Below are 17,395 nucleotides of genomic sequence, written 5' to 3'. Positions count from 1 at the left end.
AGCTAAAATCTTTTAATTTTTCCCAAACCTGTTTTTACTGCAACACAGAACAACGTTTCAGTGTGATTCGAATTGGACCTAGATTTTGGTTTAAAATCAAGGGAAGTAAATCCTGCATGAATAATGATCAGTTTATTATTTTTGAGTTTTTCCTCTTTACACCATAAAACAAAAACAATCTTTATGGATTTCTGTCTTCTGTGCGAGGGAAATAGAATTTTCGATACTGGAACCTGGAATCGGCCGGACGCTACCACAACTGGGAAGTTGCATTGAACGCTTTATAAAATTTTATGGAACTCGAAAAAGATATGTTTGACACTTGTAACTTGTAGTGAACGCATCTACATTCTTCGTTTTATCCTGCATTAAAATAAAACAAACCTCTATTCATCATACTCTCGTGATATCGATATGATAGGTAATATCGACTACTAGATAGTTTGGCGAATGTTTTGAAAGTTTGTTTTTGTCTGAGTCTGAGATTCGTGTCAACAAAGTTTGTGCAAGGTCTCGTAGTTACAGACAGTTGTTTTAACGCTCACTTACCGTTTTATCATTTGTTTTCAAGGCCCTACGTATTTAAACGTGGTTCAGAATGTATCGCAAAAACCTGAAAACGCAAAGTAAGTTGAGTTGTAGACCGTGCCGTAAGAGTAAGTGTAGATAGTGTAAGAAGAGTCGGGAGTAAGAGACACATATATCATTATCATTGATGTGATCATCATAATCATAATATCCATATTATTATTATTCTCTCACTTCTTACTCTTACTTTTTATTGTTGTACTTCTACACGGCCCATTTAGTTCATCCACTCACGCCATTATCCTTCTAGCTGAAAGGCTGTCATTATCCCCAGACACCTGTCCGAGTCCGAGGTGCTTTCGGCTTCGGAACGCTAGTGTGACGAAAATTCGTTATTCCCATACACATATTTGAAACTCTGCTGTTTTAAACCATCTCTGCTTAATCGCTACACCTTGATTGCAGTAACTACCAACAGCCATAGGAAATCAAAATCAAAAATGCTGTTCCCGTTCCACACAACTTTTCGGCGGAAGCATTCAATAAATTCTTACCAATGAATGAGAATGGACAACAATTTCAACAATATACCTATTACTATTAGTGGTGAACTGACATCTCAGGAGCTACTGAGCTCCGTTCAACAATAATGTCACATTTTGTTGTCGGTAAAACATGAAAATGAAAACAAAAATAAAAAAACCCAAAAACCAAATAAGACAAAAAAAAAAAAAGAATAAAAATAAATAACTAAATAGAAATTAAGAAACAAACATTGTAAACAGGCCATGTCTTGAATATGATGGTCCCAAGCCTGTAGAAAACCCAGAAGGGAAGGTCCTACATGAATTGCACATGAAAGCTGACGCTTTAGAATGCTATTGTTAGCTTCTCCGCTTAATCGTACACTCCGCTTAATTGATACACCAAGCCAGGCATGTGAGTAAGCGGAGTCTACTGTATTTTTAAAAAAAATGATGCTCTTGGCCTTGGCTTTATGGCATGGCTACATGGTGTGTTGCTATATGATGTACAGGTGTGTTCTTGATCTCAAAAAACAACCTTTAATCTTTTCAGGTTCACCAAGTAAGGGCTGGCTTGTGCAATAAATTAGACACCATGATGGTATACTCACAACAAAAGCACTTTACTCACAGTTTTATCTCTGTACTCAAAAGTGATTGGCTTGCTGGGTCTATTAGATCTAGCAGAAAGTAGCTTGTGATAGATACAAACTTCCTTTTCAAAATTTAGTAAATAACAGTTGTTACTGTTCATTCAGCACCAGAGAAACCAGGATAAGTTCCAGTCAGTCCTGTGGGGCTTCTGGCTATGAAGACAGGTTTTTTTTACAGGTCCATACTATACACAAAGGTGATAATTTATTTGATATCCATGACTTTGATAGAATACTTTATTTGTTTAACAACCCAGATGATGTCAAAGTGTTGGAGCCAAAACCTTGCCGGAGCATTTTGAAGAGAACTGTCGAATCACCTCATTCTCATTCAGTAAAGAAAGAGGTATGATAAATGGGGTTTAATTCTTTACCTGTCATCTGAGGGTTGAATGAAAAATGAAGAAAAATAATGTTAGCACGGCTACATCTCCACACATGAAGTCTCTAGCCAGTCTTTAAAGTCATCACTGCAGTTGAGGACAGGCTCGAAACCTCCTGCCAATCACGTCACAGGACAGTGCAGGATTATGTGGTCTGCTGTCTCTGGTGTAGCCTGACATTGGGGATATATATATATATATATATATATATATATATATATATATATATATATATATATATATATATATATATATATATATATATATATCACAGGCGTTTATTGCTTTCAGTTTAGTTCGCCAGGTAAATCTAGTGATGATGAGTCATAGCCTTACACTGAGAGAGGGAGACAATTTTTTCCCCGTTTTGATCGATTTTTTCTGAATTTCAAACTAATGTAGTATTGCCGTTATTAAGTGTAGCAAAAATATTTTTATACTACCAAAGAGTTTATTAACAGAGTTTTCATTGATTATTTAATCATTATTATGATGTTGTTAAAAAGCAAGAGGGATAACCCATGAAATTGATACATAAATTTAAGTGAATTAAAATTTTTAAGAGAATATTTTAACATGTTCAACACTTAAGATTTTAAAATAAAGGTAATGGAAATGATGTTGAATATCTGGAGAATGTAGACATATAAATTTTATTCCAGTAGATTGAGGCGTTTTTGAGATATCAGTTCACCTGTACGTAAAAGTAAGGATTTTGAGTAAGATAAAATTGAAATCCAATCACAGCATTGTCTTAATAGAAATTTCTTAATAAACCAGAAACATAGTCAAATGTTATTCACTTATATTTATCCCAGAATCAACGAATTATAAGAATTCCATTAAAAATTGTTATATAAGGACATTCATTTAAAGACAATCAAAACCACTAAGAAAATCTTAAAGAGTTCCTATAATTTTCATAACCTTATTTTTGAGATATCCGTGCCCATTACTTTTTTTCATGTACTTGACTTGCACCTCTTTTAATTTGTGTGCCATATAGACTGCATATAGCACATCACTGGTGAAAGATTAGGATCATATTCACCTCATTAAGTATTGTTTCTTGTTCAGTTTTCTCATTGAACCAAAGGTATTAAGACCTACATCGCATTTCTTTAAATTATGTATCAGTGAGATATATTTCTCGCAAATTGAAATATTTAAATATGTCAGAATTCCACATTTATATTTATAGTCAATTGTTGATAACGTCTCGAGTCTTTTAATCCTCTCAGTACGGCTCTGTACTCTTTCACAACAGATTCGACATATTTCATTTGTACTGGTGTGATGACCGTCTTCAGTGTGTCTCTCCATAACCTGAACAGAACTTAAATAAGTAAATTTAAGAAATATCTAAAATTCCCGCTTAAATTAAATGAAATCAAATTAAATAAATGTCTCTTGTCATCACTATCTAGTTTTATTATTGGGTTTCTAAAAGATCATGAAATATTTTCCTCTTTGTTGGTAACAAAATAATTATTGAGATTCCTTTCCACACCCTCTATTCTTAAATCCCTGAATCTACATAATAAAGTATATATCATATGAAAGATAATTTTATCTACTTTTCTCTGATCCCTCACACTTGATGGTAAAAAGTGTTGGTTTGATATTTTGAATTTTTAAATATTTCTTAAACTTATAATTTTAATAATTATTTCATAAAAAACTCTGATTATTCAAAAGAGCAAAACACAAATTTATCATTTAATGATGTAAATAAAAATAATTGCATCTTGTAGAGGAAAAATTGGCCTTTGTATCTATATATGTTTGAAAATTATGAAAAAGATGCTGCGTCCACAACGGGCTGAGAAAATTGAGTATTTTTATGAAATTTCTACTACTCTCTGCCTGAGAGAAATTCAAAGCGATGAGATTTACCTGCAGACATAATTTATTGCCAATGCACGCCGTCTTGACAGCTGTTATCACCATGGCTGATGGTGGATTGTTTACATTACTTGACGGTAGCCAGTGAGGGAAGAAGTAACTAAAGTGAAAGTTTGGGCCCTATTTAAACGGCTGTGATATATTATATATATATATATTATATATATATATATATATATATAATATATATATATATATATATATATATATATATATAAATTATAAAAACAAAAACCATGAAATAATAGTGCTCAACTTTTTGATAAAAGGAGCTATTTATAAAACATTTCAAGTATAATTATGATCAACTTCTACAATATTGTTTCGAGCATTCACTCTCATCAGGAAGTGGAAGTCCACTTCCACTTCCTGATGAGAGCGAACGCTCAAAACAATATTGTAGAAGTTGATCATAATTATACTTGAAATGTTTTACATATATAATATATATATGTAAAACATTTCATTTTATATTACATATATACATCATGAATGCTATGGGAATCTTAAATTATATCTATTTATAGATCACTTATATGCAAATGCCACTGCGTGAAGATGTAGAAAGTTTTTTCACATAAAATTAAATGTAAGCTCCTGTTTTATCAAGATAATATTGTAAATGTAATATAATATTTTTAACATTTTCGTCCTCCAGAATATTCTCAAACCCCATGCCAGTGGCGGTGTGAAGAGTGTAAAGTTCAAAAAGTCAAAATCTGTCCAACAAGCAAGGTTAAGGTAAGGGAGGGTTTTTGGAGTTAGAGTGCTCTAAATAAGGTTTCATTATTATATTATTCCAATCTCTATTTTCACTGAAGTTGTTTCTAAAATAAGAACTAGGGAAGAAAATGAAATGTTTCACATAACAAACGCCAAGCTTCTTATTCTCTCATTTCACATAAATCATTGCTGAGGGTTTTCCTCAGTTCATTGGATATCCGTGATTTTGGTGTCAAAGGATGAATTTTCACCTTTTAAAAAATTACACATCCCTCCAATCAAACATACTGGCAGTGAGAGACTCAATGTGTGGTGGAACAAATAGGTGCAGTTTCCCGGCGATCTTCAGAAGATAGCTAAAGTATCAATTTCAATGATAGTTTTATTATCTCAATTGCTTAGTGTGGTTGGTGCAGTAAAAATGGAGGTTAAAGGCAATTGTTTAAAATTTTTCTCTTTATTTCACTTTTTGTCACCATCAGCACTGATAGATGAACACTTGAATACATTTGTGAGAGTTTCATTCTTGTTGAATGCCCTACATTTAATCCTTGAACAATAAACAATGAACTAGGGCTTTTTTTTAATAACATTTCACCCATTATTCTGTCATCTGCATTTTTTGCCAAGTTGGGGCCTAAAAATTGCCAAAGTGTGCCCAAAAAATTCCCAAAATTGCCAAAATTTTGCTGAGCAGAACTAAGCCTACTGGTAAAAATTAACACACTGTATGGAAAAATAAATATAAAAGACATTTTATTACACTTAAAGGAGACTGCATTATTAAAAAGCAGCGAGAGCTGGAACATGATCTGCTACAGACTTCCAGAAAAGAGTCAGATCAATGATTCCAGTATCGGACTCTCTCACAGCACTGGGACCCAGTTTCTCAATATATCCACTCAAGTCATGCTGAGGATGATGACAAAAATCAGGAATTGAAGTGTATGCAGATACACTGCGAGGCATAAGAGGAATGTTCTTTGTACTGAAAATCCTAACATCCTTCAAAAATTCCAAGCCGGGTTGCCCCTCAACGGACATATATATTTGAAGCTTGGCATATGTTGCCTGATGAGGCTTATTAAGCATCAGAAAAACGTTGTCTGGCTTCTTCATTCTCTCTACTGGTGAAGCAATGAGGGAAGAACTCCTCAGCTTAAGCCATATTCACCCCTGAGCCGGTGTAAAGGAACTCCAGTTCCTCAAGTGCATTTTGTTTTCGCTTTAAAAAAAAATTATTTTTTTTTTTACAAAATTTTGCCAATTTGAGATTTCTTGTTAATGACATTTTGCATGGATCATTAACAGGAGACGTCCATTTTTTTTTTTTTACATCATGGTACAATACCGATGGGCTAGAGCTCAGCTGGTCGCTGGTTTGGATAAGTAAATAAATAAGAGTTGTTGAAAGTTGTCTGATATTTAAAACAAAATTTTTCTTATCAAAATAGAAAAAATAGTTTTGTTCTAATGTTTGGCGTATGACAGAATAACCTTAGCCTCATGGTTGTAACTGCTATCTTGGGGACAACAGGTTTGTAGTTATGATAACCAGATACATTAACAGAATTGAATTGTTTTTTAAATAGATTTTTTGATGACCAAATTTGTATAAAGTCAGATCATTCCCACTAGATTTGGATTTTATGACCCCATTTTTTTAGAAGAAAATCGGTGACCATGATTTTATTACGTAAGTGAACCACAAGACATGTATTCTAAAGCATTACAATACATGTAGATAATAGTAATAATGAAAAAGAAGATTTTTATGTTGATAATAATTTTTTCCCCTAGAAATTCTGATTTTTTGAAGAAAATTAACAGATTTTTTGTTTGTTGTTTGTGGCAGTCTGTATCTGAAAATCTACTATGTGGTTGTTTTTTTTATTCTTCAGATCCAAATTGAATGACTGGCTTGAGATCAAAGGGAAAACGCCAACTCGTTATTTCAATCTCATGTACTTTGATGAGCAGCTGTCAGCCAAAAAGAGGAGAGAAAGATCCTTGCCCGGGAAACTCTCGGAGGATCTGGTTGGAAAACAGGTTTGTTTCAAGTTAAATTGTTTTCCCTGAAATGCCAGAAATATTTGAGTCATAAAGACAGTTGATTAGAAAAAAATTAAAATTGACTAGATTGAGCACATTTCTCTCATGATTGGTTGGAATATTCTTGTTGTTTAGCATTTTACCAACTAAAACGAACATTGGTCATAATTGTAATAATTATTATCTTTAATATACACATCTCTACTTAGATGCACATTCATATTTCATTTATAGTATGAAAATCAGATTGTCAGAATATGGCTGTGGGTAGAATTCTTAAATTATCAGGCGGTGAATGTCCCAGGATTATCCTTTAGATACACTTCACCTATGAATTTTGGCTTTTTTTAGTGCTTCACACGATGGGCAAAGACGTCACTTGTGTTTATGTCTTTTATCCCCTATATCAGTTTTCCCTTTCCATATCGCTCTGGATCGAGATTGTTTTTTTCCCGGTCCTCGCGAGTGTTCTTAGCTGAGAGGGAAAGCAGTCAAAGGTTGGGTCTTTTTTTTGAGAGATTCTAATATCTTCATTGTAAATCATCTCTATGCTCTGTACTATTATAGTTTTAGCTTTGATTATATTGTATGTATGTGTAAGCATTTGAGTGTATCCTTTATAGCGGGATCGTTTGCTTGTCCTGAATAGGATGTCTAGGTACTGTCAAAATAGTTACATTGATGGATTGGTTGTGGATCCTCTGTAGTCTCCTTTGTCTTACTTTTTATTTGCTACTTTTAACTTCGGATCTGCAACTTTTCCCATGTCATTTTCCTTTTTACTGGTGCTGAAATGACCCGTAAAAAACCCCTAAAAACAAACAAAACAATTATTTGTTGTGTGAGTCTCTTGCACTGTGTTAATGGAGATAGAAAAAGTCTTTTAGAGCCAAAAGGCCCATGGAACCCCGCATTATTATGGTTTCTGTAGCCATTATATGTCTCAAAGATGTCAAGAATCCATTAGTTTTCATCAAATTTTCAAAATTCTGGAGGTACACGTTATTTATTCCCTAATAACTGACCTCTTACCTTTTCTAGCTCATCGATGATTTTGAATTTCAGGTCCAATCACTGAAAAAGGAGGAAGATCTGAATGCCAGAAAAAGGTTGTTCAAAGATGACAATTGTGGTTCCTGTAAACCGACCAGGAGATCAACCCCATCTGTCAGGAGATGCATCAATGACAAACAAAAACCGGGAATAAAACTAGAGAACACTCCAACGACAACTACAAGATCGTCAATCAACCGTCGATCTTCCACACAAGATAGAAATATTAAGCCTTTTTCAGGTTGGTTTTCGGTTTAAACTGTAATCCTTCATGGTCGTGGTTAATCTTTCATTGCTTTATGTGGCATCAAACAGACAATAATGATTATCATTTAGACCTGTAAATTCTCAGTCAATTAACTGAAATCAGTCAATTCGTCAAATTCAATTATTTTTAAAAAGGAAAGAAAGAAATGAAGAAGAAAGAAAGAATTCATGAATCGTAGTCGAATGACCGTGAAGTAATTAGGAATGTTCCACAGCACTATGCATAGCTCAAGAGCCGTTTATATTTACGATGGATATATTGCCAAGGCTAAGCGACGCGTCTTAGAATTGCCATGTCTGAACACACCCCAGTGTATTTTCACACAGTCTTCGTGAAATTATCTTTTCACTTTCCAAACCTGTCGTGATCCCAATGGTAGCCAATTTTAACAGAGCCGCCGAGCGATAAATTTCACTGTTTGGTCTAAGCCAAAATTGACCACATTTACTTGGTAGAACCTAAAAGTATGAAAAATTTTAATGCGAAAGCCGGAAGTGCGTTATGAAGACACCTGCCTTCAAATTGAAAGTTATATGATTGCTACAAGCACATCTCGATTGCCTCACGTTGTAAACAAACTGATTGACCGTTTCTTCACTGATGTGGGTACCTAATTATAAGAAACAGTTGTAAGTAGCCTAATTAATTCCCACGTAAATTAGTTTTCTGCCATTGTTTTGCTCAGGTGAGCTTGCTGTTTACTATTCATCTCGATTCTTTGGATTTTTCTGATACAATACGAAGAGTTTCAGTGAGGTTCAGTTTCAGTCTCAGTCAATTTTTATAGAGCTCATTTACAAGTCTATATCATATCATATCGATTGAGAGCTAATATGCTTTAAAAACCTTTAAATGCTCTGTCAATCTTTCATGCATAGATAAAATTTTTGTATTCATTGTTAATTTGACAATTTTCAGTATAAAATCAATTTTTTAAATTATTAAATATCTCATACACAAATAAGTGTTTAAGTCAAGATTCTTATTATATTTTTCGCTCTCCACATTCATTTGACATGTCCACCTTTATACATTCGAGAGTTTCAATTATTTGATATTACTAAGAGTATTGGAAACTACTTTGTGATTGCACTTCCTACCAACCTCACATAATCAATTTGCCGCTTTTTATTGGACAGGTAGAGAGGTCTGAAAATTAGCTGGGCTTAAACAGGGATTGAAATAGGTCCTCAAACTATCAGGACAAGTACTGTACGAAATGGAAAGTTGGGTTGATTAGGCCTGAGCATGAAATTCATCTAAAAAACTGAAGTGGACTTTTTAACTGCCGTACTCTGGAAAAACACATATCAAAAAATTACTTTATCACACCCCCAATCTTTACAATGGGTTGTTTTGTTCTGATAGATAAAAGCAACAAACCTTTGCCATCCCCACTCTTGCCTCCATCTGAAAACCAAACACTGGAAGATCCTATGATTGAGAATGAGGCCAATTCTTCCCAATTCAGCACCAAAAGTTTAGACCAAGAGCCACAGATCACCGATGAGGACATCAGGGAAAATCTTCTGTCAATGCTGCAAGAATGTCTCACTCTATTTAGAGCTGTGAGTTGTTTATATTTCAATAAACTAGTGGTGAACCCGCAATATTTGCGGAGAAATGAAAGCTATTAGGAAGAGGAGGTCATCTATTATATTTATTATACTACTTTATTGTATTTTTAGATTTGTCGGTAATTCTGTGCTCGATGATAAAAATTTGACTTTGGCATTATGGAACAATGTTGATTCCCAACCCTATTTAAAAAAAAAATAGATTAGAAAGATATTATCATTACGTGATAGTATCAGGAGATATTTAAAACTACGGTATCATTTTTGTTGCGGATGAGATTATACATGAGCGCATACAACAGGGTGCAGAGCTTTTCGCCAGTATGATGGTGTTGGCTTCCCTCACTATGGTGAAACAGAAGAAGAATGATGAACTGCTTTATGCAGTGCCTAATATTTTAAGAATGTCAGTACTAAAGGGTTTCCTTAAAAAGGAGATTCTTCTTCTTCTTCTTGTGGAAACCTCCAATATCGTCGAGGATCACTCCACAGTTTGTAGGGTTTTACATTGTAAACTTGTTAAAATTCTGCACATAATACTAATAAAAAGTACATAGATTAAATTTTTTAAAAGTCACGATGTGAACTCTAGCAACTGCTTGAAGACATGTTGGCAACCGTTTTCAGCCACTTCATCTGGGAGGCTATTCCATAGTCGGGCAGTGGATAGGAAAAACGAATACAGGGCATCTGTTTTTGATGTTGGGATCATTACTCTTGTTGTGTGTCCCCTTGTTCTTATGCCGATCATCATCACCATCATTATCGTCATTATTGTCATCATCATCATCATCATCATCATCATCATCATCTCCAACATCCAATGATCCATACATAGACATATCTACATATCTACATCACTAGGGCTGCCCGTCTGAACACATCCTTTCCTGGCTAGAGAACATGGAACAACACATACCCCAGACCCAGACCTGTGCGTTGTTCTATGCCTGCAAGGCAGAACTATTCAGTACGGACCCCATCAAAATGCTGGAGGTTTTCTGTCAGGGGGTGGAAAATAAGGCAGAAGTGAGTCCATACTCTTTTATCTCTCATATGAATCTTTTCATCCATTTTTATATTTTCCATTAAATGTTAATATTAACTCTTTCATGGTGGGGTTACGTCATATTTTGCTTTTTTTTCAGCAAGAGAGCAATAACAACTTCAAAGAAGCCAAGGTCATATGGTTGTTGCTGCTATCTTGGTGAAAACATTTAAGTCTCTAGCCATGAACAGATGAATAATTTGAAAAAAATGTTAATTGAGAGAAATTAAAAATTTCTTGAGCAGGCACAGATTAGATGCAAGATTAGGATTTGATAAAGTTTGTTTGATTGGATCTCACAGCTAATCCATGTATCTGTAGTTGGAAATGGAATGTAAAAAAAACAAACAAAACAGAAATGTGTTTTAAAAAGTTTTATCATCCTTAATTAGACAATAATAATGAATGGCATATATACAGTGCATTTCCACCGTACTCAATGCATTTCTCATAGATTTTAGGACTCTCACTACTACAGAGGAAGATCCCAATAGCCCAATTGGTAGATCTCTTACTCTTGGGTGCAGTTGAGATTTTGTATGATCACCTTGTTGTCTCAGGAGTGCTGGGTAGCTGGATCTAATAGATCTGATAGAAAGTACTTTGTGATCGATTAGCGTGGCTACAGAGTAGCAAGTAATTGTAATTATTGTAATGCAATAGAAACTGGGATAAATTCTGGTTCCGTGGTGGGCCTTATGGTTCGGAAGAAACACAGTTTAAAAATACTGACACAATCCTAGGGGACAAATTACTCAATTAGCTTGATCATTGATAAGCACTCAAAGCAAGGAAATGCTATTACTAATGCTGTATTGATGCCATAAATTTTGTAACTATTATAACTAATGTAAAATTTGATCAGATGAATTTTTACATAAAAATTGGACTTATAGAATCGAGCAGTTGGTTGAAAATTATTTTTTGTAGCATTAAAAACTGTTTTGTAATTGTTATGTTATAATGTTAACATTATACCTGTTGTTATAATGTTAACATTATAACTATTATGTTATAATGTTAACATTACAATTGTTGTGCTATAATGTTAACATATAACTTCTATGTATAATAATAATATAATCAAATGTATATTTTGAAAGTTGGACCAGTTATTTTTTTATTAATTTTTTTTTTTTTGGTAGCATTATAAAAAGTTACTGTTATTTCTCTCTTTTTTTTTTCATGTTTACAGCCTAGTCAGGTGATATCTGACTCAATGAGACAACTTCTTGCTCCTCATTTGTCAGACCCAGATGTTGTCCTGACAACCATTAAATCCCAATACTCTACCTCCCAAAATGAATTGGTTTTCAGTATGGAAGGTTGTGGACACGAAGTGGCAGATGGTGGTTTTCCTGAGAACAGTGCCGAGAAAAGACAGATTGCTTCGAGTAGTGAAGTTCTCGCATTGTCAAAGTCCCAGCAGACACCTTCCAAGAATGACCTTCACCTTCAAACCGACAAGATTGGATCGTCTTCAACTTTTGGTACTGGTAGCGACAACAATGCCAATTGTCGAAGGCGGTCGGTGAAACACACGCCAGTCAAAGGTGTCCAGATGGTCCCTGAAGAAGTCACTCCCCAGCTGGGCAGTACAGTCAAATACACAGTAGCCCCAGTCACTCCAATACCAGGGTAATCGTCCAGTCTTGTTTATTTAACATTTATACAGATGCAGATTTTATCAGTATATTTAATATTTTTTGCCATCAAAATTGGCTAAATTTGATTTTTTTTCCCCTCCGGGTTCTGATTTTTAAACCAAAATTGGAGATATGATTTTTGTAATAAAAGAGGAATGATGCGTTTGTCACTGATTCTGTGCCTTAGTTGTGTCCAGCACAGTGATTACTATTATAAGGACAACTTAGATGTAAACAACACTTCTCAAGGCTTGATGGTTTCTGTGAGTGAGTGAAAATCACAAATCACACCATTCATTCCATGTGAACAAGCCACAAGGCTAAGTTACAGTCCCGTGTATTTCTGTGTTTGTAATTATCATTTTGTCACCAATCAAGGACTGAATTAGGAAGCAAATGCATTTCCTCAATACAGATATATGCCATTAGATTTAATTACACTAGATAAGTTCTAAAATGCTAAAACAAGTATTCCAAATTTGGTTCCTTTTTTTAAAAGTTAATTTAATTTTATTTCTTTTTTTTTCAATGGCCCAATATAAAGCATTTCACATTTTTTATTCCCCAGTCAATCACCGTCGTCTGTTCCCACAGCGGTGGTAACCCCAGTCCGTAGGTCAACCCGTCTGTCCAACTGTCACCCTACCCCGACGTCTGTGCGCGAGATTGACAACATTACAGACCTGACTCTCAGAGAGGCGGAGACCACCATGTATTTTTCTAACTCTGCCATTGAGGACAGTTGAAATGGTTGTTGTCATTTAAGGAGAATGATGATTATAATGATTAGATTTTATATGGCTATGTAAATCCAAAAATTTGACCAACCGCCGTTTCTGTCTGATATCTTGTTCAAGTCAAGTGAAACATGTACCAAAAACCTTGTATAAAGTCAAAATGATTAGAGAAGAGGAATTTAATTTTTAAAAAAAGAAAAAAAATCTCCTTTAACTCTTTCAGCGCCATTGGCCACACTGTGTGGCTAGAGCAGAATCTGTTCTACTGGCCGATAGCCACACAATGAGGCCGGTCTTGAAAGGCAAAAATAATAATGTAATCCAAGACAACTTTCTACAAAAGAACTATAAATTGAACCAATGGTATCATTTCTTTCATCAGAACTTTCAATTGGCCCTAGGGGAAGTATTTTAATTGAGATTTTACACCGAATTTGAATGTCTCTTTGTCTTAACTTGTCATTCTCATGCTGCCTCAATCAAGTGTCAGCCATTTTGTGACGGAAATGCGAATATTGCCTCAGCGCTGAAAGAGTTTTAAAAAACTATATTTATTCTTTTAAAAAAATAAAGCGTTTAAATTTGGATGGGGTCTTCTTGCCTTCCATGGTCACTTGCTGTATCTTCTATCTTCCATTTTTTATTTTCCCTTTCCATGTTGCTCTCTTTCTTTGCTCTGGATTGAGATTGCTCATTTTTTTTCTCCTGGTCCTGGTTGTGATCCTTAGCTAGGAGGGGGACAGTCAAATGTTTAGCACTTATTTTTTTTTTAAGATGAATTTTTTTCCCTTGTAAATCATCTCTCTGATATGTAGTATTATAAATTATAGTTATTAGTTTCGAATATAATTGTACTTTGTCAACATTTTGAGTGTGTCCTTCAAAGCGGGGTCCTTTGTTTGTGCCTGGAAGGGACTTTTAGTTAATGTCAATATAGGCACATCGGTGGATTGCGTGTAGACTACTCTGTTCCCTAATTGAACCATTCCCATTTGTCTTGCTTTTCTTTTTAAAGCTTTTAACATCAGATTTACGTTTACTCTGTCATTTTCATTTTTACTGGTGCTAGAATGACCTTGGTTGGATGGGAGCATCACCCTTGAATCATATACATATGATGTTCGCATGGGTGTACGATCCGATAGTGATGTCGTTTCTTCTTCTCTTTACTAGCGTATCCTGCTTCTTTGGTTTGTTATTGTATTTTTGACAGGGGATATTTTTTTTTTCTGTAAATCTTCTGCCTGTTTGTTCTTGGTTATTTATAATTTAGCTTATGATATCTTTAGGTTATGATTTTGATTTACATTTGTACTATTTTTGTTAGATTGCTTGTTTTTTTGTTTCAGCGGTCTCTCATATAACCTCAATTGTGTTGGAAGAGACCTAAAGCAACAAACAAAAAAAAAATGACCTAATAGCATCATAAACGCATTTGCTCACTCACTCAAACCTCTCCCAGGCCTGCTGGCACTTGAGGCGATGCAAGGAATCTCCACCTGGTCCTGTCAGCAGCTATTCTTGGGGCCATCTCGAGGGACAGACCTTTCTGCTTTAGGTCTTTCTCTACGGAACATCTCCACGTCTCCTTGGGGTGGCCTCGCTTCCTCTTTCCTCAGGGTGTCAATTGCAGAGCCTTTCTTATTAGTGTATCATCAGGTCTGCAACAGACATACCCCAACCATAACCATAAACGCATTTAAACCCCCCCCCCCCCCCAAAAAAAAAGATGAACACTCAAAGTTTTTAGATTTCACTAACCACAGTTTTCCTTGTATTTAAGAGTATTTATACAGTGCTCGGACTTTGTGAACTGTGTTCAATTTTACTCATGATATGGGGAATGCTCTGGATTACACCTTTTATTTTGGGAATTACACATTTTTTATTCTGGAGGTTGACATCAATGAATAATAATAATAATAATAATAATAATAATAATAATAATAATAATAATAATAATAATAATAATAATAATACACGTACATGCATTTTTTTGAGGATTAAATTTTGGTCAATTTCTGATTTTTTTTTTTTTCGTTTAGATTAAAATATTTTCAACAAAATTTTACAGGATAGGTGCTTATAATGAGATTTTTTTTCTTCTTTTTATTGGCCTATGTGGATCTGTTTTAAATGAACCACTTCAAACTTAGTTATCTCATGACAGACCAAGTCAGAAAATCAGGATGGCCTTTTGTGGTCAATGGCTGGTGTGTCAATGTTCGCAATTAAATTCAAAATGTGACCTGTCTCTCCAAACTGTGTTGATTAAAAAGATAAATAAAATTCACTTTATTTATCCCCAAGGGGAAATTTGTCTTTAGGAAAGACTGGAATAGTCCAGGCATCAGACACTTATAGATATAAGGCAATGGCTCCTCATGGAGAACTTAATATATTTGCGAAGGGGGTGATCGCCATCCTTCATAACTTTCTCCATTTTACTTAGATTAGACAAAATCTCTTGAACAGTTCTTCCACATTGGAAATTGGGTGAGTATAACTCCTGGCTTTGTCGTCTTATCCAGATCGCAGTCTAGATTCTTTTTTCTGATCTTCCCCCCGCCCTGTCATCCCATCAGTGATTGGGTCGCTGAGTTTGTTAGATCTGATGGAAAGTACTTTGTGATAAATTAGTGTCCTATCTAAAGGAAAGCAAGCAATTGCTATTGTCCGTTTCTCACCAAAGAAACCGGGATAAACTCCGGCTCCATTGGCCTAATGAAAATGGCTCTGAAGGACTATTTTTGTAATTTTATGGTATAACACTTGAATTCTGATCTATCCTGTAGGTCCATTGTCAAGTCTGGATTGCGTAATGTTAAGTCCTTTGAGAAAGCTCTTAACTCACATTCTCTCTCTGTACTCAGGTGTAAAAGGAATATTTGACCAGGCAATTGTTGTCACTGTAGAAAAAAAAATAAAATTGTAATAGCACCTTCAGGCCAGGCGCAGTGTTTTATCCTATATGTTAAGAGTTGCTGTTGGATTGGAACCATTTGTAAAGCATTTTGAGCACATTTCGTGGATATTGCTGTCTTTTTTTTTTATTAAAAAAAAATTGCTAGTTAATGTAGACCTAACAGTTCTCACTAAGACAAAAGAGAGCTGTAAAAGGCATGTCTTTAGTGAATGGTTGATCTCATTACTGTTACTGTTCTCTTGATAGAGGTGGTCAGATAAGTGGGGTTGGAATAGAAACAAAACTGCTACTACTACTACTACGTAGTTAAGGTCTTGATTACAGCCTTAGCCATTTTCACCAATATTGCTTATTAAGTCATAACGACAATGATGCCAGTATCATACTTCCCATCTATACCAAAGATAAATTAAAAATATATTCTAGGCTCCGGGAAGCTTGGACTATAAAATGTATTGAATAAAAATAAATGCAACCTGAAATACTTAAGCAAAGTTTCGAGCTTAAATGTCATCTCCAGCGACACCCCTCTCCCCCCCTCCCTCTCTCCCCCCTCCCCCCCCCTCCCAAAGAAAAAGATATCCAGATCAATTTGAGAAAAATATTCCCACACGTCCAATCAGGACAAATGATGATTGAATTTTTTTTTTTTAAAAAGCTATTATATAGTGGAATCTTGATAAACTCAACATCGCCGGACCAGAAAAGTTGGAACACACTTTAAAGAACAAAAAATTAAAGACTGACAAGAATTGTTGACTATAATAATCAGAAGTTGACTTTAAGAGTGTTGATTTTATGGGATTCCACTGTACTACATATTTATTTTAATTCAATATTTCAAAGATATAGTCTGAAGTTTTGAAATTTCATGAATTCCCTCCCCTGCTGCAAACGTGAAATCCTTGTTGATTGATTTTATTATTTATTTTTATTTTTTGTTATAATTTGTTAAGTGTGATTATTTTGTCATGTTATGATATATAATTAAAACTTTTTGTGTTGGTTTTAAGTGTTAGGAAATTCTTTCATTAAAAAAAAATCTATTGAAATATCTGAAGTTTAAATGAGTTGACACTGGTTTGCACATGTCTGATGTAGAGACTTAATTTATTATTTAGAGACGACTAGTACTAGTACATATATGCAAGTCTGCCATCCGAGCCCAATTATGGGCCTTTTCAGGCTTACCAACCAGTATGATATCTCCACCGAGATGAGAATCTGAGTACCACAGGAATTGCAAGATTTTCCCAGCCTCTACTAGGTTAATAAGCCTTTTAAACACTGTTGTAATGGACAATTTTTTGAGTCACTTTTTGAAATGTCCCTTACAACAATGAGCCCATAATAAATTGGGTTTTCAGACCTG

General features: G+C 34.7%; 1 protein-coding gene across 2 annotated transcripts; it reads left to right on the top strand.

The window, feature by feature from the left end:
• Window positions 1-467: 467 nt before the first annotated feature.
• On the top strand, window positions 468-14,825 carry LOC144970603 (uncharacterized). 2 transcript variants are annotated; one of them, XM_078910395.1, is made up of 9 exons: window positions 468-626; window positions 1,963-2,051; window positions 4,652-4,734; window positions 6,618-6,765; window positions 7,834-8,062; window positions 9,458-9,657; window positions 10,531-10,695; window positions 11,910-12,352; window positions 12,929-14,825. In XM_078910395.1, exons 1-9 carry the CDS (start codon window positions 599-601, stop codon window positions 13,104-13,106), a joined length of 1,563 nt encoding a protein of 520 aa, XP_078766521.1. In that variant the 5' UTR covers window positions 468-598; the 3' UTR covers window positions 13,107-14,825. The 2 variants fall into 2 exon arrangements, with proteins under 2 accessions (XP_078766521.1, XP_078766523.1); XM_078910397.1 differs by lacking the exons at window positions 468-626; window positions 1,963-2,051 and adding an exon at window positions 4,349-4,392 and having other exon boundaries at window positions 12,929-13,246.
• The last annotated feature ends 2,570 nt before the right edge of the window (window positions 14,826-17,395 follow it).

This window comes from Berghia stephanieae, chromosome 4, assembly GCF_034508935.2.
Source record: "Berghia stephanieae isolate SIO BIC M18660-M18661 chromosome 4, UCSD_Bste_1.3, whole genome shotgun sequence".
Taxonomy (NCBI): domain Eukaryota; kingdom Metazoa; phylum Mollusca; class Gastropoda; order Nudibranchia; family Aeolidiidae; genus Berghia; species Berghia stephanieae.
Note: the sequence above shows the minus strand (reverse complement) of the source record. Positions and strands in the feature narration are given on the sequence as shown.